The sequence below is a fragment of the Osmerus mordax genome, chromosome 15, assembly GCF_038355195.1.
Source record: "Osmerus mordax isolate fOsmMor3 chromosome 15, fOsmMor3.pri, whole genome shotgun sequence".
Classification (NCBI taxonomy): domain Eukaryota; kingdom Metazoa; phylum Chordata; class Actinopteri; order Osmeriformes; family Osmeridae; genus Osmerus; species Osmerus mordax.
Genome location: NC_090064.1, coordinates 1,509,630 through 1,536,372, shown reverse-complemented (window position 1 = coordinate 1,536,372; position 26,743 = coordinate 1,509,630). Strand labels below are relative to the sequence as shown.

General features: G+C 42.8%; 1 protein-coding gene across 1 annotated transcript in view; it reads right to left on the bottom strand.

The window, feature by feature from the left end:
- Positions 1 to 26,088, bottom strand: part of LOC136957627 (melanoma receptor tyrosine-protein kinase-like) — a 63,683-nt gene extending 37,595 nt beyond the window's left edge. Inside the window, exon 1 of the mRNA XM_067251705.1 lies at positions 25,785 to 26,088. Within this exon, the coding sequence (XP_067107806.1) occupies positions 25,785 to 25,857 (73 nt within the window). The 5' untranslated portion in view covers positions 25,858 to 26,088. The remainder of the gene's footprint in view (positions 1 to 25,784) is intronic.
- Positions 26,089 to 26,743: the final 655 nt, after the last annotated feature.

Genomic DNA, 26,743 nt, shown 5'->3' with positions numbered 1-26,743 from the left:
CGTCAGTGTCAAAATGTTCGTCTTGGTCACGATTGCGTTGCTTCTATTGGGATTTACGTTCCGTTGCATGATTTAGGCTGAACTTAAAGATCCTGTAAAGTAAATTCCATGTTTTGCTTCTAAGTACATTATATACGTGTGAAATGAGTTCCTGAAAGCATGTGCAAAGCGCTAAAACTTTGTCACACTAAAATGTGGAGTTATACCGAAGAACAGTTTCTCTTCCGTTTTCAGATCAGGTTTTAATGGGCGTAGCCAAAAATGCCCTATCTACGTCATTTCGCCATAGCTACGTCAGATCACTGAATGGCTCCTCCTGCTGTACTGTTATTGTAGCCTACATCAGCTAGCTAGCTAGCTTCAGGATGTCTCCCACCAGCCGCAACTGCATCTTCCCTGGATGCAAGAACTCCCGCTGCGCTGCAACGCCATTTAAGTTCCCTATTGATAATGAAAGGAAAAATAGGTGGATAGATTTTGTGAAGAGCCACGCTCATGGAAAGCTTCGGATAAACTCCAACAGCCGCCTCTGCACTGACCATTTCACGGCGGACAGTTTTAACATGGACCAGAGACAGACGGGGTTCACCAACACATGGCTTCTCTTGCAGCGCGGAGCCGTACCGAGCATCGCCCCTCCGGCCATTCATCCTCCGGTCGCACCTGGACCATCAACCGCCGCCAGCAGTTCATCACTCAGTTCTGTGTGCTTGTTATAATTATACTAGATACCTTTTCCAGAGGTATATCTGCTATGAGTTAGTGCAAACCGCTAAATTGATATTACGCTACTCGGTGTAGAATGATGGTATTTTGGTGAAATGGTAGCTAATGTGTTAGAAGTAGCCTAGTTGCATTCGAATTTGGATGGGTAGTTAATAACACATTATTCTGTGGTGTGGCTAACTTAAAACTCGTTTCCAGGTCCACTTTACAGGATCTTCAAGTTTTTGTGGCAAAAAGTGCCTAGTGTCAACAAAGGGTATCAGTACTAGCCTACGTCACAACGTCAGCACACGTGAGCAACGACGCATGGATACAACGTGCATAGATGTGCTGTTGCACAGCGAGTATCGTGCTGTTGTGTACTAGTAGCGTCATACATGTACATTTAAGCAAGACTTGCATGTACAGTAATTAATGTAACATTAAATAATGTATTTAAACTCAAGCTTGTGAGGTTAGTCGCTGGCTTAAGTGGCACAGCCTAAACTTTATGTCAAAAGAAACGTTCTCATTTCCGGCACTTTCAAACAATCCCCTCACTCAGTGAAGTTTGGCGTTGTTACAGTCAGTAGTTTGTTTCAAAGGGGGTTCTTAATGAATTACGCAATATGAGTAGGCTAAATGCTTGAAAAATGTCACTAGAAGAGAAAAACTTAAGTGGACGGACCTACCTGCAACCGACACAAGCAAACACACCCTACAATTTCCCCAGAAATAATTGTACCCTCTCTAGTTCCAGTTTGATATGGTCTTTATTGTGTCTGCGAAGACTCAGTAATCACGCCGTGTAGCTTCGTTTCATTTCTTTATTCAAACTGCCGCACATCAGTTTACAACACCTGCTGTCCTCTGATGCTGAAACTCCTAAAGGAACAGTAACTAACACATCGTAACCTCACCCGGCCCAACCGGGCGCCCTATGGTGTTTTACGGACATAAGTCTTGTGGACAATAAGACACCGATGCGGTCTCTTTTCACAATTTGTATTTTCCCCACTTCTCTTCTTGACATCGCAATTCGAACAGCCCTGACTTCACATAATGCTTACGTCAGCATCATTCCTACGGCAACTCCCGAGGGACAAAACACCCTTTTCCATCGTAGAAAGGTCTGCTACAGTAGGCTATCCTCAGGATTTGCAAGCTAGCTAAACTATATCAAAAATAATTTTGTAGACATAACAATGGATTTTGCCACTAAATGAGTGACTTGGCTTTATTTATGGACTTACTATCCACAACCGAAGTGTGTTACACAATGCTGTAAGATCGCCCATAGTCGTGCATTGCTTGGTATTGTAGCGACAATGAAGCCTGGCTCTGCCCTCCTACGTACTTCCGCTCAATTTAGATTTTGCTTCTGTACTAGGTCTGGCCATTCGGTAAGTAACTCAGATTTTTCAGGTTGATTTTCAACCGGCCAATCAGCGAACAGAGGGAGTGGCTGAGAACGATGATGTTGATGTTGTGCGCTAGTTTGTGTTGTAGTTCCGTAATGGCGGCGGAGAAAGATGCGAGTGAAGCCATTCGGTCCGTTCTGGCAACACTGCCGAATATCTATAAACTAAAGCCGGAGCAAGAACAAGTTTTGCTGAGTTTTGTTGGTGGCCATGATGTTGTGGCTCTCCTCCCCACGGGGTTCGGGAAAAGTTTGATTTTCCAGCTACGGCAGCTGGAGCAGTTACAGTAGTGGTGAAGGAATTGGCTAAGGCGAATGCTAGCGATTGGTTATGGCAGATCAGAGTGGCTCTGGGCAGATCCAATAGTTTTAAACTTCAACAGAGTACCCGCCTACAAGGAAGTCAACGCTTGTCAATGGAGCCAGAGTCTGGTTAGGACCAGGCTAGCGACAATGCTCTTGGTACCCAGAATGCCCCGCGGCAAGCTGAAAAGCTATGAAGTTAAGGGCATTAGCTTAGTTAGATAAGCATTGTTTGGAGTTCTATTGTTGTGGTCGTTCTGTTTTGATATGTGTAATGCTATGGTCTGACTCTGTAATTTAGATCATTTGAATGGGATTGTTAATGTTGTCTAGTTAGATGGCAATCCAAGCTGTCCAATGTGAAAGTGTTCCTGGGTAAATAAACAGTCGGCCTATATGCCAGTGCGGCCTAAACTACGAATTACAAACACAAAGTTCCCCTTCTGGTGGGATGCGGTTTATAGAAAATGCGTCAAAATACGGTACAATTTTCCTTTTTTTCTGCTATTCTCACATTTCATTGGTTCATTACAAAAATATGCTGCTTCCTATCACCACCGAACAGACACAGAGCAACAATTACTTTATGAAAGTGAGATGAGACTCATTACTAAAGGAAGTGTGTGTAGGTCATGAACTCTTCATGTCTGCGCGTAGCGCTCGTACTGCGCCTGCGCTCTTACTGCTGACACCTGCTGATGCATGCAGAGCTCTCTTTATGTACACCTCCGCTCTCCCCACACAATCTCCCCATCCGTGCTGTTTCCCTCTTTCCCAGGGCAGACCACCATGAGGCAGAAATGCGGCGGCCGCAGTGAGACTTAGAAGTATCCCAAAAACCTGCCACCCCGATACATTTTCACCCACAACACTGTTGTCAAAGTAGAAAGCTAGAAAACTACGGATATGGCAGTCCTGCTTATGTCTCAGTGTCCCCACATGATCAAATTAATGTGTGTGTGTATGTGTGCTTATGTGTGTGTCATTTCTGCTGTGTTTGTGTGAGCATGGAGCCCCCCACAACTTCTGATCTCACTAAGACAATACAGCTGCAGCCCCCAGACCCTCCTCGCTGCTGAGTGATTGGCTGGTCTCACAGTCTAACATCTGGAATCCCCTTTGTCCTCTCTCCCTCCTTCACTCATTTCCTGTGAGGACCAGTTTGGTTCCTCCCTCCGTCACCCTCCTTCATATATCCTCTCTGTTTGTTCCCACCCGTCCATTCATTTGTACTCTCTCTCCTTCTGTTTACACCATCTCTCCAACTCCCCTCAACTCACTCTCCTGTCTTCATATTGGGCCCCCAACAGCAGACTTTTCTCTTCTGCCTGCTCAATTGTTTTTCCTCTCATTGTCACGTATGCAGAGACGCACAGAGAGGGAGAAAGAAGACAGGATATGTCTGCTCGTCAATGCTTATGGAGCTTTTTTTCTGTTTATCATTGTGACTTCTGACATCATCTGACTCTAATAATAAGACACACACAGAGATCCCCAGAGAGATAATAGTTGTCTAAACATGCTCATGTGAGCAGGCTATCCTCCTTTTTCTTGATGTTTGCAAAAGAACAGGTTTCATGAGAGTATTAATGTTGGAGCCACTCCACCTCACAACATGCTCATAGTGAGTGGTGGAGTGTGCTCTGTGAGCTGTGTGGAGGTTGCCTGTGTGCATACAGTGTGTGCTTGCATGTGTGTTCCTATCTGTGTTGTTATCGGAGTGTTCATCAGAGACATGTTCACCTCTCAGTGCTGAGCTCTCCTTTCCTGTCACACACGACTGGTGATGACTGGGCTCTGCAGGGGCAACGCCTGCGCTGTTGAAACAGGTCTTGTGATACTACATACCAGTCATGGAGAGACATTGCTCCCTCCCTCCCTCTGGGTGTGGTGAGGGCTCTGCTTCAGCCTTATAGCCCTTTCTGGGTTTCCTTTTTTAGTGTAGTTTTTGTTTTCCCTGGGAAATAGGGAATCTGCAGACAACAGGGAGTGTGTGTTTGAATGTTTATGCTCAAAACAATGGGAGGGTCAGGGAAGGCCTTTTTGGGCACCGAAGGCAGGAGCTAGCTAGGGTAGAATTTACATTTAGTCATTTAGTAGACGCTCTTATCCAGAGCGACTTACAGCAAGTACAGGGACATTCCCCCCGAAGCAAGTAGGGTGAAGTGCCTTGCCCAAGGACACAACGTCATTTGGCACAGCTGGGAATCGAACTGGTAACCTTCAGATTACTAGCCTGACTCCCTCACCGCTCAGCCATCTGACTCCCTAGCACCTGGGTTCTTTATGCTATTGTGTAGTTGAATAACTGTTAATGTGTTACGTTAACATACCAGACACCTATTCAGCCTGTTGTTCTGTGTGCTATTTTGTAGTTGAATAACTTGCCTTTCCAGATTACATGTCTGTTCTTGGTCTTGGATTTTGTAAAATACATTTCTAAATAAATGTGACTTATAGTCCAGTGCGACTTATATATGTTTTTTTCCTCTTCATGACGCATTTTTTGACTGATGCGACTTATACTCCGGAGTGATTTATAGTCCGGAATATACGGTAATTAGCCTTTCTTGTAAAAGTAGTATAACTTAATTTGGGTAGGAAAATTAGCCACCTTTCCCCCTGGCTAAGCCTGAGGCAAGAGCTGTGTTGCTATGTAAATGATCTGTTAGTACGTAATTATTTTAGCAGAATTTATTACACAAGGGATTAAGTTTGTTAATTTAACTGAGGGCCTGCTTTTTCCCTAAAATGACTTAAACAATTGAGTAGATGACAACATAAGTCATTGCATTGACACTAGCTATCTGCATCGGAGTTGTTAATAAATGGAAGTAGCTTTGGAGTTAAATTAAAAAGCTTTAAAAACACTAAAGAATGTATAATACATTACAACACATATTCTAGAACTGTAATCACCAGCTGCATATCAGACACGGCACTAACTATGATCCCAGTTATTAATATGTGGCATTTTAATCACTGAATGCATCACGGGCACTGTGCACGAGTGAATATAACAACAGGATTTATGAAGGAGGCATGTCTTAAAGTTATGTATTGTGTTTATTAAAGTTATGCATTGTGCTTATTAAAGTTATGAAACTTAGAAGTGTGCTCAGGCTTAAACATTGGGTCTCACACTGAGTGTGGGAAGCAGGCTGTTCTTTGTGTCTCTATCTTTTCATTTTCAGAAACAACCTTGAATCTGGGTGGAGATGGCACCCGAGCAGGTGAGACGCGGAGGCAAGAACAACTCCCTGATGCACGAGAGAACAAGCTCAACCCTCTTTTCATCTTTCTGTTTTAATTGCACTGTATATTATATGCTGGGGAGGGAAAGATAGCCAGTTGGACTTCGTGAACCAGCCCAAACTCTGTTGCGGGTAGGGAAACGTAGACAACCCCAGAGCTCTGTACTTGTTGATTTCCAACTGCTGCATTAAAGCTGATATTATCGGACCTCTGCGACTCCAGACCACTCTTTCTAGAACACATATTTGTGTCATAGAATACCATCATTACATATTGGAATAGACACAAAGATTTAGAATCCTTCAACACATAAAAAATTACTTAGTTACAGAACTTTTCAGTATTGTATTCTTCCAACAGACATCTTCAACAGGTCTAAATGATTCCGTCTGCTGCGTCCGCCATTTTGTCTTTTTTGGCGAAGTGTCTTATTTCACTCATAATGCATCACGTGACAGGCTATCTCCGTCCCGTGTTTCCAATTCAGTGACTTAAAAATCATACCTAGCGACAAATCTGGCGACTTTTCACTACTTTGGCAATCTCCGTTTTCGTTGTTGAGCAGTAGCAACATAACCTTTACTGCTTTGTGAACATCACGTTTGCTCTTCTTAGTGTTGTAGTGTTCCCAATGTTGATCGAAGTATGCTATAGATCTGAAAGTTGATGCAATATATGACAATCAAATTATCTAGCGACATTTCAGAGAGCCAATAGCGACTTCTGGTATCAATAAAGAGTGTCTCAATAAAGAGAATCAAAATGATTTCTCTCCCCCCTCTCTCTTTCTCAATGTTTCTCTTTCTTTCTCTCTCTCTGGCCCTAACAGACACCTGTGGAATTCTATAAGTCTGTGCTACGTTTCCCCTGGACTAAAGAGAGATAGAGGGGAAGTAAGAGAGAGTGAGAGTAGAAGGAAGACAGGAGGAGTGGGATTAACAGAGGTCAGGTTTACTGTCTGGAGCTAGCTGACTCAACTGCGTCTGTACATACTGGAGGGAGAGATATCCATTGGAGGGAAAGGGACCCAAGGCCATCCCCCTGACTCTCTCTCCGCTTTGAACTTTTTCTCAAACTTCTTTCTTTGTCTTTTTTCTTCTCTAGCATTTAGCTAGGACTACTCCTGGCCTGACCTGTAGTCAAGGAAGATCAGTAAAGCAGACCCTCCACCCCTGACAGACCAGCTTGTGTTAAGTCACCATGCTCTCTACTTCAGCTCACATTCACACACATCCAGCCTGGCAACAGGCAGGCAACAGCCCTCAAGTCTGGGCAGGTTTGGAAGGTAGAGGTTGTCTTTAAAGGAAATAATGCTCTGAGAAACAGGGTTACAAAGGTCCCCCCCCCCCCCCCCCCCCCCACAGTCAACAAAGAAGAGGGGGCTGGGGTCCAGGCAAGATCAAAGTTCATTCAGATTTGACTCATTTCTTTTCACCTACAATCCTTTTCTGAACAGTTCCCATATTTCTCCATATGAAACTGATCCATAGAATAACAGTTATTAGGAAACATTCATAGATGCTTCTGTGACACGCTCTGGTGAAAAGGGGCCGATGTAGGCATTACGTATTATTATTTTAATTTTTTACAGTTTTCCTTTTCTACCATATTACAAAATTTAAAGTGTTGAAGAAGTCACTCAATATAAAAAACCTGTATAGGATGAATACATAAGATAATGCCCTTAACTTCCTAGCTTTTCAAATTGCCGCGGGGCATTCTGGGTACCAAGAGCATTGTTGCTACAATACCAAGCAATGCACGAGTATAGGCGATCTTACAGCATTTTGTAACACACTTCGGTTGTGGATAGTATGTCCATAAATAAAGCCTAGTCACTCATCCATTCTAATGTCTACAAAATTATTTTAAATATAGTATAAGTTTAGCTAGCTTGCAAATCCTGAGGATAGCCTACTGTAGCAGACCTTTCTATGCTCAACGGACAAGGGTTTTTTGTCCCTCGGGAGTTGCCGTAGGCATGATGCAGACGTAAGCATTATGTGAAGTCAGTGACGGGCTGTTCCCAGACCCCCACCCTTCGCACCTTGGCTTGAGGCAACGGCCCCGGTGGATGTAGGTGGTATAGCATTTCCGGTACCCGGCTCGTCCGGTCGTTTTTATTCTATTAACTCCAGTTAACATATCCAAAACTATCTCCCACAATAATTTTTTTCGATTCTCGAACCTGGCTCATACTACAAGCTTTTTCATAGAATAATATAATATAATCCAAAATGGGTAAACGAGCACCCCATTTATTTGCTTACATTGAGAAAAGTTGCCTGGAAATGTGCTCGCGGATACGAACAGGGCACGAGCACAAAAGTGAACATTAGCCGATCGCTGATTTACCTGATTTACACCCCCCCCCCCCCCCCCACCACCACCTACGGTCTTCTTCTGACAACCGTCTGGTGGTCCCACCGCTCAAGAGTGCCCGGTCCCAACACAAGCTCTTCTCCTGTCTGGCCCCCCAATGGTGGAGTCAACTCCCCACCTCCATCAGGGACACTGACTGTCTCCCCACCTTCAAAAAAAGGCTCAAGACGCACTTCTTCCGGGAGTACAACAGCACTTAGGAATGCTTGGCTGGACCTGATGTTAGTTTCCTCCAGGATCACAATGACTCGTATTGAGAGACTTGTTGCTTTTGTTGGTTAGTTGTAACGGTTTCAAATTCTTGTACTCGCTGTGAAATATTTTACTGTTGATTGTTTTTTCTACAGGTACACTCTTGCACTCTTGTGGGGAGTTTCATGTTGTTCAATTGTAACTTGTTTAACTGCATGCTCTTATGGTTCTTCCCTTTGGCACTTATTTGGTTTTCCACCATGTATGCTTCATGTTTTGGCTGCTCGCAGTGTTTGGGGCTATCTCGTTGTTATGATCAGTGACCTATGCTCTTTTGTAAAGCTCTCTCTTGGAAGTCGCTTTGGATAAAAGCGTCTGCTAAATGCATAAATGTAAATGTAATGTTTGTGGTATGACAAACGTAATGCCTAATATAATAAGTGATATCGTGGCATGTTCATCTTGGCATTATAGATTGTAGACGTCTTCTGGAGCAAAGACGAAGACATCATGTCTGATAACGACAATATTGTTATGGTTATGTAACGTTATGTCAGTTAACACCACAATGATGGCATTAACAATAACTAAGCTAGTAATAGTGGCCAAACCCTCCATCTCCCACGATCTCTCAATCACCCTGGGATCTGCGACGGTGACCCCTTCATTCTCTGCCAGGAACCTCGGGGTGACCATGGATGACGAGCTCTCCCTCACAGCCCACATTGCTGCGTTCTCCCGGTCGTGTAGATTCACCCTCTAGAACATCCGGAAGATCAGGAGATACCTGTCTGAGCATTCCACCCAGCTGCTAGTCCAAGCACTTGTCCTCTCAAAGTTGGACCACTGCAACTCGCTGCTCGCCAGTCTCCCAGCATGCGCAACCCGCCCTCTCCAGAGGATTCAGAACGCGGCAGCCCGTCTGGTCTTTAATCTACCCAGACGCTCCCATGTTACCCCGCTCCTCATCTCCCTCCACTGGCTTCCCATCACAGCCCGTATCAGATTCAAGACCCTGGTACTGACCTTCCGAGCGGTGAACGGGACTGCACCCGACTACATCAAGTCTCTCCTCCAGCCTTACACCCCCACCCGCCACCTACGGTCTTCTTCTGACAACCGTCTGGTGGTCCCACCGCTCAAGAGCGCCCGGTCCCAACACAAGCTCTTCTCTTGTCTGGCCCCCCAATGGTGGAATCAACTCCCCACCTCCATCAGAGACACTGACTGTCTCCCCACCTTCAAGAATAGGCTCAAGACGCACTTGTTCCGGGAGTACAACGGCACTTAGGAATGATTGGCTGGACCTGATGTTTCAGGATCACAATGACTCTAATTGAGAGTCTTGTTGCTCTTGTTGGTTAGTTGTAACTGACTTAAAATTATTGTACTTGCTGTATAATATATTTTTGTTGCTTGCTTTTTCCACTCAGGTACACCCTTGCACTTTTGAGGTTCATGTTGTTAAATTGTTTAATTGTAACTTGTTCAACTACATGTTCTTATGGTTCTTCCCTTTGGGACTTATTTAGTTTTAACAATGTATGCTTCATGTTATTGGCTACCCGCAATGTTTGGGGCTATCTCGTTGTTATGATCAGTGACCTATGCACTTTTGTAAAACTCTCTTTTGGAAGTCGCTTTGGATAAAAGCGTCTGCTAAATGCATTTCAGACTTTTTTCTCAACTTTTTAGAAAAGCGCTGGGTGACGTCAAGCGCCTTTTTGACAGCTGACCAATCAGGACGAGGAGAGTAGGTACGAGTGTACCTTCCCTAGTAACCTTCTACCTTAGTTACCAGGCTATGGCTCCTCAAACACCAAAGCTAAAGCAAGTAATTGCATTTTATTCGCCATAGTAGCTAGCTGTCAATAAGTAACCAACGGAAAATAACGGATAACAATGTAACGCTAGAATGTATGATTCCCGTTCAGGTTACAGAATTCTCGTCAGAAAGGCGCTTGATGTCACCCAGTACTTTTCTGAAAAGGCAAAAGGCGCTCAAAAGGCGCTGAAGGCAGCACTTAAAAAAAAAAGAAGTCAAGTGTGAACACGGCCTTAGCTCACACGCTCGTGACCTAGGGTTGCCACCCGTCCCTTAAAATACGGAATCGTCCCGTATTTGAGAATAAATAGTGCGTCCCGTTTTGAATCAATACGGGACGGGTTTTGTCCCGTATTTTCTGAGTTGTCTTAAATGCAGCATCCAATGCAAATCATCCCACCCAAATTCTGTGAAGACTCATCCTATTCTGCCCCTGATTGGGTAATACTCGCTGCCATTGTTGGTTTGATTGTTTTTCTTTCAGGTTCACGGCAAATCAGAGTCAGAGAAGGGCGGGTATCTTGGCGGAGAGTCGATTTAAAAGAAAGGCGGAGGCAGCTCCAGATACCCCCGCGTAATAAGAAGTACACTTATAAAGTGAAGTAGGCTTGACATGCTTCAATACTGCACACTACTAATTCTGGTCCACTGATGTTAAAAGCCTGTCAAACTTAGTTGGCCTATGGTTATTATCGTCATAGCTGTGTTATGGAGACTATGTTGTCTGGTAAGAAATTCTTAGAAGCCACTCTGTTTAAAATGCCTGAGATGACGTACAATCCAAAGATTTATTATAAAGTTGAGAGGGATGGAGTGCGTGTGTTATATTTGCGTGTGTGTGTGGTTAGGTATCTGAACGCACACAATTCCAACACTCTCACTCAAATCCTTAAACTGAAATGTCAACACCATATACTTCTGTATCGTCAGTCCACTGATCTGCTATTCCCGCCACTGGGTACCATCAGCGCGAGCATCCCCAGACTGCACTCTGATTGGCTGTACAAGTGGAGCCATAAGGGGTGCATGCACTAACGGAATGACCCAGCAGCAGCGAAAGGGCTGTTCACGTGCACAGTCAAAGGGGCAAACCATCAGGCCTTTGCGACAAGCTGTGTATTCAGCTATGACGATATGACCACTTTTGTTGTGATAGAGAGAGGCATCTGTTCATACTGATTTCAATAGAAAATATATTTTTATAATGTCCATGTATCAATCTTAGTATTTTTATGAAGCTGTTCCACAGTAAAGAATATATTGTGCTTATTAAAGTTATGCATTGTGCTTATTAAAGTTATGAACTTAGAAGTGTGCTCAGGCTTAAACATTGGGTCTCACACTGAGTGTGGGAAGCAGGCTGTTCTTTGTGTCTCTATCTTTTCATTTTCAGAAACAACCTTGAATCTGGGTGGAGATGGCACCCGAGCAGGTGGGACGCGGAGGCAAGAACAACTCCCTGATGCACGAGAGAACAAGCTCAACCCTCTTTTCATCTTTCTGTTTTAATTGCACTGTATATTATATGCTGGGGAGTGAAAGATAGCCAGTTGGACTTCGTGAACCAGCCCAAACTCTGTTGCGGGTAGGGAAACGTAGACAGCCCCAGAGCTCTGTACTTGTTGATTTCCAACTGCTGCATTAAAGCTGATATTATCGGACCTCTGCGACTCCAGACCACTCTTTCTAGAACACAGATTTGTGTCATTGAATACCATCATTACATATTGGAATAGACACAAAATATTTGAATCCTTCAACAGCCATAGAAAAAGAGAGTTGTGACTCTTCCATAGACTCCCATTGTTATCGAGGAATGCGGAAGTAAAGCGTGTCACATGCGACCTATAGTTCCAAACATTGTATTTTCCACCGTTCAACCCCATTCATTTTCAGTGTCTCCGAAGCAAGTTAGCTGGTAAATTTATAAAAATCCTGCATTTTTTCATATTTCTACCACCACATATCAGTTGTTATTAGTAGTATTTCATACAGCTAGCTTTAGATAAAGTTTATCGTATGATATAGCTTGTTAGATTCTAAATGCAGTTAGAGCTAGACTGTAGGTCTAGTATCTAACGTAAGCAACACTTTCACTGTAGCTAGCTAGAGAGTAGGCTACGTGTATCATAGCCAGAAGATCACCGGATCACTACAAACAAAAGGAGTGGAAGAACACTGGACATATTGTACAATAAAAAAAATTATTGAATGCAATTGGTTGCCTTGTATATTTTGTTCTATTTACCAAACTCCTTTCTTGTCTTAAATTGAGTGGCTGGTGATAATGGTTAGATTCAACTTGCATCAAGTACTACAAATATAAGTGTTGTTAATGTGGTAAATTGTTAATGGGTTGATGAATAAAAAAACGTTTAATCAGAATTCGGTTTATTCGCCAAGGACCTGGCGCCTTGTAAACTCCGACCAAAATGAGTGACGCAAATTCTCTTGGCGAGTAAAAAGGTTTACAGTTTATAAAAAATGATTCCAGATCCAGAGAACAAAGTTGCAGAATCACTGTCACATCTACACACCAGCCACTGTTGATGTAGAAACAAATACCACCGCCCTTGGTTTTGCCGGAGAGCGCAGTGTCCCGGTCAGCTCTTACGAGTTGAAAGCTTGCCAGATGTAATGCGGTGTCGGGAATCAAATCGCACAGCCATGTCTCCGTGAAGCACAAAACCGAAGATGAAAGAAAGTCTCTGTTTTTCACCATCAGTAGCTGAAGTTCATCCATTTTATTGCACAGTGAACGTACGTTGGAGAGGAAAAAACTTGAAAGCACTGTTCGGATTCCACGTCTGCGTAGCCGAGCTAGCGCTCCCGCTCGCTTTCCCCTTCTTTGGCGTTTCACTGCATGGGCAAAGCCTAGCGCGGCTGGCTAAAATTCCCACTAAATCTGCCGCTGGAAGCAGAAAAGTGGGAAATAAATCCACAGGAGTTGTAGTCCTGATGTTTAGAAGTACTTCTCTTGTTAGAGAACCCCGGAAATCTTGGCAGAACACTGAATTAACAGACAAAACAAGACAAAACAGAGCGCACCTAGCAACCGTAAAATTAACAAGTCCCATTTACTTCAACAGTCGAAGGTTAACCATTAAGTGGAACAATATATTCCTCATTAGGCTACTGTTTGGTATGTACAGTATGGTAGCTAGCATAGCCATTTCTAGCTCTGCTTCACAATATTGCGTTATGTATTATAAGTTCATGTAATATACATAAATGGTAATAAAGTATCAGACATATAGCTACATGATACAACACACCAGTAACCAATTGATATTATGTGTTAATATACCAAAAATGTCCGTGAATCGAGATGGTGGTGCTGTCTGTCCCGTCGAAAACCATTCAAACAGGTTTACAGCAGTGGGGTTTTTGGAACTACAGCGAGCTCACAATGTTGTATTTCACTCCATTCTACACCAAAAACGTCGGGGAGGACTCCTTTTTGTAGATACGAGTCTGCTGAAGATAGCCAGAATCTCGGATTTCTTTAACCGAGCCTGTTACATTCGTCATTTACCTGAGAAAGCGACTTCCGTTAACCAGCTACATTGAAAACCATTCAAACAGGTTGACAGCAGTGGGTTTTTTGGAACTACAGCGAGCTACTTGAACCACGTGATCACGTGTCGGCGAGATCAAAGCGTGTCGCAACTCTCTTTTTCTATGGCTCTGGGCTGTTCGAATGGCGATGTCAAGAAGAGCAGTGGGAAATACAAGTTGTAAAAAGAGACCACGTCCGTGTCTTATGAGTTAGCTACATGTCAAGGTGGCTCTATAGTGTCAGACAGAACGGCCGATTAAAAAATACACACTCCCATCGTAAATTTTGCGAACAGCATTGCAATTAAAAAACACGTTTGAGACTTGCAACTTGACTTACAAGGCTGTTAATAAACTTTGAATTCAAAAATTTTATTAACACTTGTGGACTGTCTGTTTGAATCAGTATCAATTCAGTTTCAAGTATGTTTTCGGTATTGAGTTTTGCGATTCTAAACTTGGTATTGGTATCGAAGTCAAAATGTTGGTATCGTGACAACACTAAATCTGTCATTCATTTCCGTGTTGATAATCTGTGACTATTTCATTAGAATGATTGTGGTCCAACCCTTCAATCATTCAGAACATTTTTATTTGAAAAATGTTTTATTTGAAAAATTGCTTTTCTTTGAAAAATAAGGACATTTTTAAGTGACCCCAAACTTTTGAACGGTAGTGTATATTGAAAATGGACCATCGTAAATGCAGTGTTCCAGCCTGTACTGGGAATGCTGACACTCAACAGCCATGGATGATGTTTTTCTATGAGAAGATCCCTGTGAAGTTCGACACTCATTTATTCATTTGTTTGAACCATTTCACCAAAGACAGTTTTGAATGAAAACCTTGGACAATTTAAAGAAGGATTTGCTAAGCCGCTGTTGCTGAAAAGAGGTGCTGTTCCAACCGTTTGCTCATCACAATTCAAGCTGTAAGTATGATTTTGTCGCTAACAGTTAGCCTATTAGAAATGCTAAAGTCTCCTGTATTAAAGAATATATTGTGCTTATTAAAGTGTAGCCGAGCTTTTTGTAGGTTCTTTCGAGATAACTTTATGTGGACAATAAACACGGAAACGGTCTCTTTGCACAACTTGTATTTTTATGACACTTCTCTCTTAGACATAGCATTCCACTCAACTCACTTTCTTCTACCCACGCTTACCCCAGCACCACGCCTACAGCAACTCCTGAGGGACAAAACACCCCCCTTCCCGCAGAACATAGAAAGGTCCGTTACAAAAGTTATGCATTATGCTTTTTAAAGTTCTGTCTTATGAACTTAGAAGTGTGCTCAGGCTTAAACATTGTGTCTCACACAGGGCAGGAGGAGTCAGGGGTGCAGGCGGAGAAAGAGGAACAATCCAGACGAGTTTCGAACACAGGTTGTGGGAAGCATGCTGTACTTTGTGTCTTAATCTCTCCATTTTCAGAAACAACCTTGAAACCGGGTGGAGACGGCACCCGAGCAGGTGGGACGTGTAGGCAAGAAAAACTCCCTGCTGCACAGGAGAACAAGCTCAACCCTCTTCATGTGTTTTTTGTTTTACTTCACTGTATAATATATGCTGGGGTAGGGACAGATAGCCAGTTGGACTTCGTGAACCAACCCAAACTCTGTTGCGGGTAGGGAAACGTAGACAACCCCAGAGCTCTGTACTTGTTGATTTCCAACTGCTGTATTAAAGCTGATATTATGGGACCTCTGCGACTCCAGACCACTCTTTCTAGAACACAGACTTGTGTCATTGAATACCATCATTACATATTGGAATAGACACAACAAATTTCAATACTTCCGTATCTAGCATAGGTAGAATGCTAAATATGTTTCAAAACACATCAACATACCTCACTTAGCAAATGACTCTAGCTAGACTAGCTGTAGTCGGCATTAGAAGGGAAGCTTCCGAAAAAATTGCCAGAAAACGAATAGCAGTCTAGCCTATTGCTTATGCCTGTCTAGATTATCTATTTGAAAGAACTGGAGAAAGGCATTAGTGTAATTTGATTGAGAATAATAGCCCCAAAAGAACGTGTCAGCAATTGAAAATTGTAGGATAACATTCAAAACACTGAAGAAGGCAATGGTTAATTGCACTTGATGTGGGCTAATAATGTTTTTGTCTTTGTAGGGCTGTTTTGGAAGCCCCTTTGTCACTGGTCACCCAGACACTCGTCTGGGACAGTCGTTGATTTGCATGAATGCTAAAATGACAATCACACCTTAATGACACACCTCTGGAAAGGTGGTCTCAACAGTTGAAGAGGAAGGTGGACCTTGTTCTTGTAAATATAGTTCTAAACAGCTTTTAATGTCATGTTTGATATGATTTTGTTTCTTACTTTACGTATTACATTCTAGTCATAATTTTAATACTGTAACATGTACATGTACAGGGTTTACAGAGTTTGTGCTTGCAGCAGACCAACATGTGTTTAACATGTTCCCTTGTCTTTGCAAGGGCACCACTTGGTCTACTGCAGCCTTGATTAATGATCCAATTTGAATTTGTATGCGTTAGACAACTTTTCAGTCATATGACCGGTGTCCCCATTTTAGTCAGGTTTGGGTGTATATAAGTTTTTACAACAAATTTTTAGTTCTGTTTACGATACAGCTCCGGTGCGTTAGGCGCCTAGTCTTCATTGTGAATACCTTTGTTAACCATTGCTCTGAAGGTACGTTTTGTATTTGATGATATTTCATTATCATTGTATTGATTATCTTACTGTTTAGATAATAAACTATTCTTGTGCATTCTTGTTTTAAGTTACTTGTTCTCCTTGAAACGTATCGGTAACACTTTAGAATAATGGTCCGTTGTTAACGAGTAGCTATGCAGGAAGTAATAGGTAGTTCTACATTAACACCAAATTTAATACTATTAACTAATATGGAACCAAGATTAACTAAGCAGTAAGTAATAGCTAATTTACGACAAAGGTAGTTCCTTGGTAGGTATTTGACTATTACTAAATAAATATATCCTCATTGAGAACTACTTGTGAACTATGACCAATTAAGAAAGAATAACCAATGAATTACTTATGTTGAGTTATACTGTTGTTGCAGCTAACGTTGTATTCAGAGGAAAAGAGTGGACGATAGGTTGATCACCTTTTAGCCGTTCTTGGCATATTTATTGTATGAGCTGCAGACACATCAGTCTCACGGTCAGACAGCTTGTGATTGAACATATCAACTGAAACAAAAATGACGCCGACGCACCTTCCACTACACACACGCTACAGAGGTAGCGCCTCCCCGTGGCACAAACAAACATCCGACCACGGAACAGCACAGCACCACATCACATACAATTGAGGACATAATGAACTCATTTCAACAACTTATCACAAAAGTAATGTCTAAAAAGTGAACAATTGTGTTTTTTTTACTCTTAACATGGTCATAACATTTCAGAAGCTTGTGCCTCAAATGAGTTCTTTGTGGAAACCAGTTTATGAATATTAACGTTATAACACGTCGCCCCCCCCCCCCCAATATTTGATCATACTGTATGATTATGGGACACGTCCTCCCCAATATTTGATCATACTGTAGGATTATGCGGGAAATTTCGATGTGACTGCTATTACGTCTTTCTGCAGCTCAGAAAATATCAAATCCCGGCCGGTCCATTTTCCAAATCCAGTCGATTTAGCCTACCGAAACCTATTTATTCTGAAATCCATGTCATGTTTTCCCTAAACCTATACTCTGGTGCAACGTCAATGAGTGAGTTTGAAGCGCGAAATCATTTGGCACATTTGTATGGATGGTAAATATCCAGTATTTGGCTAACATAATCCCTTAGATAACGACTAGGTGAATTTCACTAGAATTTCGAATTGTAGAATTAGTGCGAATTTCGAATTGTAGAATTAGTGCGAATTTCGACTGCAATACTATACAGTTTGTATGAATGGGACTTTTTACATGCTAGCCGACAGCTAGCCTGGCTTTACAGCTAGCAACAACTGTACTGTAGCTAGCGTTTTGGGCCATGTTCCTGTTCTCTGAATTGGGTTATCTAGCAAGTTATTTTACAGTCATGCCATTTGTTCTTTCATCCTTCATTATTTTCATCCCTTTGGAATTGCGTTGCTGTTGTATTTCGCAGTAGTGGCCAATGCCAGACTCATTATAGAGTGAGTAGTTAATTTGGGTTAGGGTTAGCCATGTAGGTCCGTGTACTTTGCGGCAAATGGATTTTCGTTTTGAAATAAGAAAACCAAAATCGGGAAACGAGCTGTTTCCCGACTACCATTTAGAAATAGGAAAACAAAAAACGGAAAACGACCCATTTTCTGTTTTGATAATAGAAAACGGAAAACAAAAAAACGACCCGTTATCTGATTTTCTTTGATGTGCTTAAACATGGAAATCGGGAATTAAAATAGTGTGTGGGAATCTCCTTTCTCAATTTTGCGTAGATTTTTGTGTTGTGACCCCGAAGTTGCTCCCACGAGCTTGACAGTCACATATTCAGGATGTCAGCAGAGGGCGCGCTGCCACATTACTTTTGGTCCCTTAAAAAGGGGGGGGGGCACATATAAAATGTGTTGTAATTCCTACACCGTTCACCTGATTTGGATGTAAATACCCTGAAATTAAAGCTGAAAGTCTGCACTTACAGCACATCTTGATTGTTTCATTTCAAATCCATTGTGGTGGTATACAGAGCCAAAATGATGAAAATTGTGTCAATGTCCAAATATTTATGGACCTAACTGTATATCGGCCTTAAGAACCGCTGAAATATGAATTGTAAAAACTTACAACAATGGCGGTCAAAGGATTCTGTTCGTCCTGTTTATCACGGCAACCCCGCCCCTGACGCTAGCGGTTCTTAATGCGGACCAATCACAGCCAAGGGGTATCCGTAAAATGACAGACGGATAGTCAGGAAAATCAGGAGGTGCACGTAGAGCTCTCCGAGGGGCTCGGAGAGGGAATTCCTCGTCGGAGAGTGTGTTCCCTGTGTCCGTCTCCGTAAAAACGGAGAAGTATAAATCGGCCTTAATTCGGCCTGGATAGTTAGAAAATTCAGGAGGTGCACGTCGAGCTCTCCAAGGGCTCTCGGAGAGTGCGTTCCCCGTAGAGGAGGGTGTTCCCATGTGTCCATTTTTCGAAAAACGCAGAAGCATATATCGGCCTTAGATTCTCAACTTTATGTAAATGAGGAGTGTGAAAACGCTAGCGTTGGCCAATCGGATTGGTTTCTTGTAACGTAGCAACTGTTGGTCATATAAAATGTGTTGTAATTCCTACACCGTTCACCTGATTTGGATGTAAATACCCTGAAATTAAAGCTGAAAGTCTGCACTTACAGCACATCTTGATTGTTTTATTTCAAATCCATTGTGGTGGTATACAGAGCCAAAATGATGAAAATTGTGTCAATGTCCAAATATTTATGGACCTAACTGTATATCGGCCTTAAGAACCGCTGAAATATGAATTGTAAAAACTTACAACAATGGCGGTCAAAGGATTCTGTTCGTCCTGTTTATCACGGCAACCCCGCCCCTGACGCTAGCGGTTCTTAATGCGGACCAATCACAGCCAAGGGGTATCCGTAAAATGACGGACGGATAGTCAGGAAAATCAGGAGGTGCACGTAGAGCTCTCCGAGGGGCTCGGAGAGGGCACGGAGAGGGAATTCCTCGTCGGAGAGTGTGTTCCCTGTGTCCGTCTCCGTAAAAACGGAGAAGTATAAATCGGCCTTAATTCGGCCTGGATAGTTAGAAAATTCAGGAGGTGCACGTCGAGCTCTCCAAGGGCTCTCGGAGAGCTCGGAGAGTGCGTTCCCCGTAGAGGAGGGTGTTCCCATGTGTCCATTTTTCGAAAAACGCAGAAGCATATATCGGCCTTAGATTCTCAACTTTATGTAAATGAGGAGTGTGAAAAAGCGTTGGCCAATCGGATTGGTTTCTTGTAACGTAGCAACTGTTGGTCATGGTAAAAAAATTTAGGTTTACAATTTCAAGATGGAGGAGAAACTTATCGTATGTGTCTGCACACCCAGTTCTGTTCGGAACAAAGTTACGTAATGTGACAAGCCTGAATTTAAAGATTACATTAAACTGATAATGCATGGTGCCGGGTTGCCCTGTCCCTAGTGTGTTTTTATACTTTTAAATCCAGGTGCACGTACACGACTGTTCTGTGCCACTGCTAGCTTGCTAGCCCAGCCTACAAACGACTGGTTGAGTGACCGGTGGCGTAACATGTATTCTACTGTAATCTTGCACTCGTAAATATTCTGTAATTTTACACAAATGTTGTGTAAAAGTGGTATTTTGATCGATATTGTGAGTACATGAACCCAAGTCTGCACGCTTGGCCATGACTACAACAGTGACCTTAGTCGCCAAAGCCATTCGAGCTCAGTCACATCGCTGATTTTGCAAGTGTAGTTGAAAGACAAACTGCTGCAACCTATTTCTTGGTATTTGCTTGGCGAAATTGCTAGACAATTTTCATCATACATTTCATACAATTATACACCACATTCCTTGTTTCAGTTTAACCTAATTCCCACATTTCCTTCGTGTTTCGTTTGTTCATGCATTCATACAGTAGGCTAGGCTAGTGTCGTATGGGTGAACTAGCCAGTGAACTAGCAAAATAAATGGAAAATGTATATGATGTTGGCCGAAAATGAGCTTCCCCTATTTGAAAGACCAGCAGCCGCCACTGTGTCTTAAATAATATAATCTACAATTTCTGTATAACATTTCTTTAATTCAGCAATGGTTACACAAGCGGGAATCAGATCTCCCACTGCCATACGGCTGCTCAAAAAAATCTTAGCCGACTAAGAGCATATCGACCAAACAATCGACCAGTCAACTGAGTGGGGACAGCCCTAACACACACACACGCACACAAGCAAGAACACACACAAGCAATCACATGCAACTCACACACACTCATCTGAGTCTTGAGAAAAGGGTCCTGATGTATTATTACATATGGAACCATTAGGCATTGGAATAATTACATTTAGTCATTTAGCAGACGCTCTTATCCAGAGCGACTTACAGTAAGTTCAGGGACATTCCCCCCGAGGCATGTAGGGTGAAGTGCCTTGCCCAAGGACACAACGTAATTTGACACGGCCGGGAATCGAACTGGAAACCTTCAGATCACTAGCCCGATTCCTTAACCACTCAGCCACCTGACTCCCATTTGGGGAGTTAGGTGGCCCTAATTACATTTGGAATCTAACTACATTTACAGGTACATTACAGGACAGGTAAGTGTCTCTGTTCTGACGTTTGTCACACACACACAAACTGATATAGCTGCTCTGAATACTTAACAAGACAACACACATCAAAGTAAGTCTGCAGTCCACAGGAAATCCTTCCTGACTACACCACCCAACAGGAATTTCAAAACCTCTTCAGATGATCTCCTGCTCATCCTGCACTCCCCCTTTTCCTCGTTTTGTTTTTTTAATCTCTTCCACTTTTTCTCCTCTCTTGCTTCCTATGACCCTCTCTCTCTATTCACTCTCGTTCTCTCCCCCCCCCCACCCCCTCTCACTTCTCTACCTACAAGGACATCAACATTCTTTTGGGGCAATCAGAATGTTTCTCACAGAGAGAGCAGTACCTCTGCAGTCTGTCTCTAGATTTAATTTTTCCTAACCAGATTAGAGTTGTCTTGAATTAAGCCCTATAACAAAACAATCAGCTTTTCAGCACTTGTTCAGGCCCTTCTGCCCAAGTCTAGTCAGACAGAACAGAGTTTGAACAGAAATGCTGTGAGCGAGTCAATGCAATCAGGCTGCTGCAGAAGGTTTATTTGTGTCTAGGTCAGTGTGAGCAGGATCACACCCAGAGATCCCAGCAGAGGAAGCATGTCTCTCCTCTCCAAACATCCAGCCTCTAAGATGTCTCAACAGCCAACATCATCAAACTTTCCTGTGTGTTAGGGTCTGTGTCAGACTCTAACATGTAACACCACAAAGTGAGCAGTACTTATAAAGTGTTACCTGACACACGCCTAGCCTCCTTAAGGAGTTTATGTACTATCAGGGCTGACGTGCTTATGGTACCATATGAATATGCAGATCAATCCGTCACAATACAGTAAAGGTTGGGATTGTAGTTAGGGTCATTATTACTGTAATAACAGATGTTATTAGTTGAGATAATCAACAAAGAATTAACAAGGTCAATTGGAGAAAATCAAGCGGAGCTGGTTCATGCAGGGGACGCGAGACATAGCGCCTCACTAGCAGCGCATCACAACAGCGTGTCATATCACGCAGTAGGGGCACACCTTCTTAGCAGGGCGGGCTATTTCAGGATATCGCTGCACTCTTCATTGCTTAGTGCGACACAGGATGCTCTGTTTAATCTGCTGCGTCCGCCTCCCCGGCCTCCACCCTTGGTTCTGTGTTCCTTTCGTAGGGGGAATGCGTCGCTGCTCTCTGCTCGGAGGTCGAGACAGTGTCTCCGTTGGGTGCTGCAGGGAGCCGATGCAAGCAGAACCATAATGCCAAATAAAGTGTTACAATCATGTGTTGTACTGTGTGAAATAAAGTATCAAGTAAATACTATACTGAGTCCTCCTGCCTGAACCACAGTTTGGAAATGAGCTGTTGCTTGAAGCTCGTGGCATGATTGAATGAATCACAGCAGTATTGAAACAGACCATCCATCATACCAGTCCTCAGGAGAACTTTGACGAAGTGATGCAACATCAAGTTCCAACCCACACACCTGCATAAACAATTCTAAGGAGAACAGCGTTGTTCAATGTTCTTGCCTGCACATTTATTTCTTTTAGCAATTTTTACAATGATAAAGAGTTCTCACAGTTAAAAACCCAGCTGCTAGAGTAGTCAGTCCTGCATGTGGGATTGTCATCGGTGGTCAGGAGCATAAGCAGCTTTGTCTCTCTCGAGTCTTTTTATTGCCTAACATCTCTGACCTACCCAGAGGGTCAATCATAACATCAATAAATACTTTGTCCTCTCAGCCCTCAATAGCACATCACAGATTAATTGCTCTGCAGACATTGTTTATTGATGCACCACATCAAAAACGTGTTGTCAATTACCTTCCGATTACAAAAGTATTGAGTTATCGTCATCATAGTGAAGGCAGCCAGATAAAGATCCTGTAAAGTAAATTCCATGTTTTGCTTCTAAGTACATTATATACGTGTGAAATGAGTTCCTGAAAGCATGTGCAAAGCGCAAAAACTTTGTCGCACTGAAATGTGGAGTTAGACCGAAGAACAGTTTCTCTTCCGTTTTCAGATCAGGTTTTAATGGCCGGAGCCAAAAAACTACCTATCTAGGTCATTTCGACCAGATCACTGAATTGATCCTCCTGCTGTACTGTTATTGTAGCTTACATCAGCTAAACTCCAACAAAGGCCTCTGCACTGACCATTTCACGGCGGACAGTTTTAACATGGACCAGAGACAGACGAGGTTCACCAACACACGGCTTGTCTTGCAGCGCGGAACCGTACCGAGCATCGCCCCCTCGGCCGTTCATCCTCCGGTCGCACCTGGACCATCCACCACCGCCAGTAGTTCATCACTCAGTTCTGTGTGCTTGTTATAATTATACTAGATAACTTTTCCAGAGGTATCTCTGCTATGAGTTAGTGCAAACCGCTAACTTGATATTAGGCTACTCTGTGTAGAATGATGGTATTTTGGTGAAATGGTAGCTAATGTGCTAGAAGTAGTTGGAGAGCTCATTGTCTGCTGTCTCTGGTGTCAATTTTTACTCCCGTGTTACAGCTCAGGGGAACATTTCATTTATATGCATCTGTATGTTTCACTCATTGAACAAATACATTTGTTCGACTTGTTTTGTTCGACTTGACGTAGCGTCCATTATCTGGGTCGTAGGTGGGCCGAGCTTCAACTCCTTCAGGCGACACTCCCCCCCAGTCTCGAACAGAGAAGACTGCTGATTTTCTCACGATTTCCAAACCTAATTTAACATACTTGTCTGTGTTTTTTTTCATTAGAATTTGGATGGGTAGTTAATAACACATTATTCTGTGGTGTGGTGAACTTGAAACTTGTTTTTAATTCCACTTTACAGGATCTTTAAACTAAATATATGAACCTAAAGTTATACCCAAGATCTGTTTGTATGTCTCTGGTTAAGAAATATAAATTTGACATCTAAGTAACTTACTACTACATACACTCCTGTAACCTAAAGCCTTCTCAAAATGCTTTAAATGTAACCTGACAAGTTATGTGTAGCCTGACTTATGTGTAGCCTACTAGTTATTTGTACCCTGACTAGTTATTTGTAGCCTGACTAGTTATGTGTAGTCTGGCTAATGTGTAGCTTGACTAGTTATGTGTATCCTGACTCCACACAGCTGCATTGTGGGAACCTTGCAGGCCTGTAGCTGGCTGAGGGGGCCCAGCCAGCGTTGAGTCAGATTGACCTTGGACCTGGACATTGTGTCCTTGTCCAGAACAGTCTAATAAGACAACATCTGCAGTCAGGAGGTAAATGTCGTATAATGACCAAGAGAGAGGAATTGTGTGACAGTCAGAGAGCTGTTTGTCTAATATTGACAGCAAAACAACCTTTCTCAGTATTGTTTTGTTTGACAGAATACCTACTGGACACAGGATTCCACAACAACATGACTCATTCATTCATCTATAATCTAGGGGCGTGACCATGCCCCTAGTGTTTTAGTACCAGGCAAATACCCACAGTAGAGTAGTGTGAGTATTGGCAATGGGCATATCTCAGTGGTAGAGTATTTGACTGCAGATTGAAAGGTCACAGGTTAAAATCCCCCCAGTACAACTCTTTGGATAAAAGCATCTGCTAAATTAATCCATTGCGCTCCATGATTCCAGTAGGTTTGGCTACAGCGTATGGGAGGTTTGTCTGCCTACTAGTTTCTCCAGTGAGTTAGGAAGGGCAGCTTTGCTATTCCTGGAGAGAGAATGCCAGCGACAGCAAGTGACAAATGATCTGAATTCCTCAAATTCTATATTCAAGAACCTGCAGACTCCAGGACAGCACTTTGCAATCGCCATGGAAACATGGTCCCTGGTTAAAAGAGGTTGACCACATGTTAACACCACCAAGCACTATATTAAACATTTTATGTGTGCTTGATTGAGTTGGCCTGGGGGACCTAGACCAATGGAATCATCCGAAAATATAAGGAAAATTAGAGTCTGTCCATCCAAATAATTGTAATTTAATTGTTAAGTAATTTCTGAGAAAGTGGATCTATATGGAGAATTGTATCTGAGAGTAACAAGCAACAGCCACATTCCTCTGATAAACAAGAGAAAAGTTATCTCTCTGTCCCCTCTCTGAGACTCCCAGACACAACAGCAGAACCTGCCGGAGCAAGATGGCTCGGACTACCATCCCCAATCAAGTCACCCAGACACTGGGAGCAGCCCTTGGGCTGGCGGTAGAGCTAACCTGGCTGACATCAGCTAAAGCAGGGGCTCAGATATTTACACTGACTCATGGTTAATCTATCATGCAGTTGTAAATGACTGTCCCTCCTGTCTCTCTCTCTCTGTCAATGTGGTGTGTACAGGTGTGTAAGAAACAAAGAGCATCAGCTTTACTTTGCACACCTGCACCAATACATCTCTCCTTCTCCTTCTCCTCCTCTCTCCCACTCTGTATATCCTACAGGCCGTTTGATATGGCCCCCTACTGCCACATATAGCAGCTTCTTACTAAAGGTATACTGCTTCTGTAACAACTCAAACACGGACAACGTATGAACATGGCGGACGTTTTCACTTTTCACACAAAGCACATTCAGGAATAAATAAAGCTCTTTTCAAATATTTGAAACCTTGAACAAACATGTCATTCTGACTGCGTGGCGTAGTCATTCTGTCACAAGCATATATTTATTTAGGAATTGAATTGTTAGGCCCACTACTCTTCTTCTAAAATGATGCGATTCTTTTTATAATTAGAAACGTACGTTTTCTGACCTGAAGTTGACTTCACTTTTGGTGAGATATTTTTTGCCTCCTTTATGTAGGCTTCAAAATCAGCTTTTGAGACAGGAGTAAATATACATTCTATAATAAAAACTTCTAAACTCTGGTTTCTGGCCGACAGACGTCTTGAGACGGAATCTTACCTTTCTTCTCTGTGGGCACGCAGCAAACCCGGCAGAGCAGAGCAGCGAACACCATCCCCAACTCCAGGCGCATTCTTCCACTTTAGTTTTTCACTCCGATTGTCTGCTATAGTCGCGATCACACGCACTTCTAAAATTTTTGAGGAATCAATCCCCGGCCGCTTTGGGGTCCGGTGCGTAGGTGTTTGTACCAATAGCAGCCGGAACTGTCTTCTATCGGGACCCTGGTAGTTTATTCCCTGTCTGGAGTCGGTCGCACTGCCTACTCCTCTGCTCTCAGCTCCGTCTACTCGTCAGCACACTGTCAATAGGAGCGCTGCGAGGTTCTGACGTAGGAGGAGGATGAGCAGGTAAATATGTAGGCCTTGGCAACTCGAGGGCGTGTGCCTGTCATTCACAAGAAAACATGTTTACGATGTTTCTCTTTTCTTTGACACATATTGCTGAATGAGTGACTGAATTGGAGTGGTCTGGTTTGAAAACATTCATCTTTTCATGGCTTTCTGGTTGAGACAGAGGTTTTATTAACCAGATTCTGAAGAGAGAAATGGCCTGGAGACAAGTCTTAACAGTCACGGTATGGGCTGATTTGTGTTGTGCAGTACTGCTGGTATTAACAAAGCCCTGGGTCCAACACACGCACACTCACACACTGTGGTATGAGATAAAGAGATACTGTATGTGTCCATTGTTTTTATTTACATTTCCAGTCACTAAAACTTGACAATATGTAGTGGACCCATTTGACAATAGAGCTTCACCTGGACACAGTCAATAACAGCCTATCAAACTGCAATGATGACATCATCTCTTACCAAGACTTCATTACATCATCACATACAGACTCTGGACAGCAGTTATGAACAATGAATTAATACCAGATCCAAGAATGTGCTTAGCAGCTCAACACCTTGAAGTGTTCCATGGTTACTGGTTGTCAGTCTTCCAGCTTCACTCCA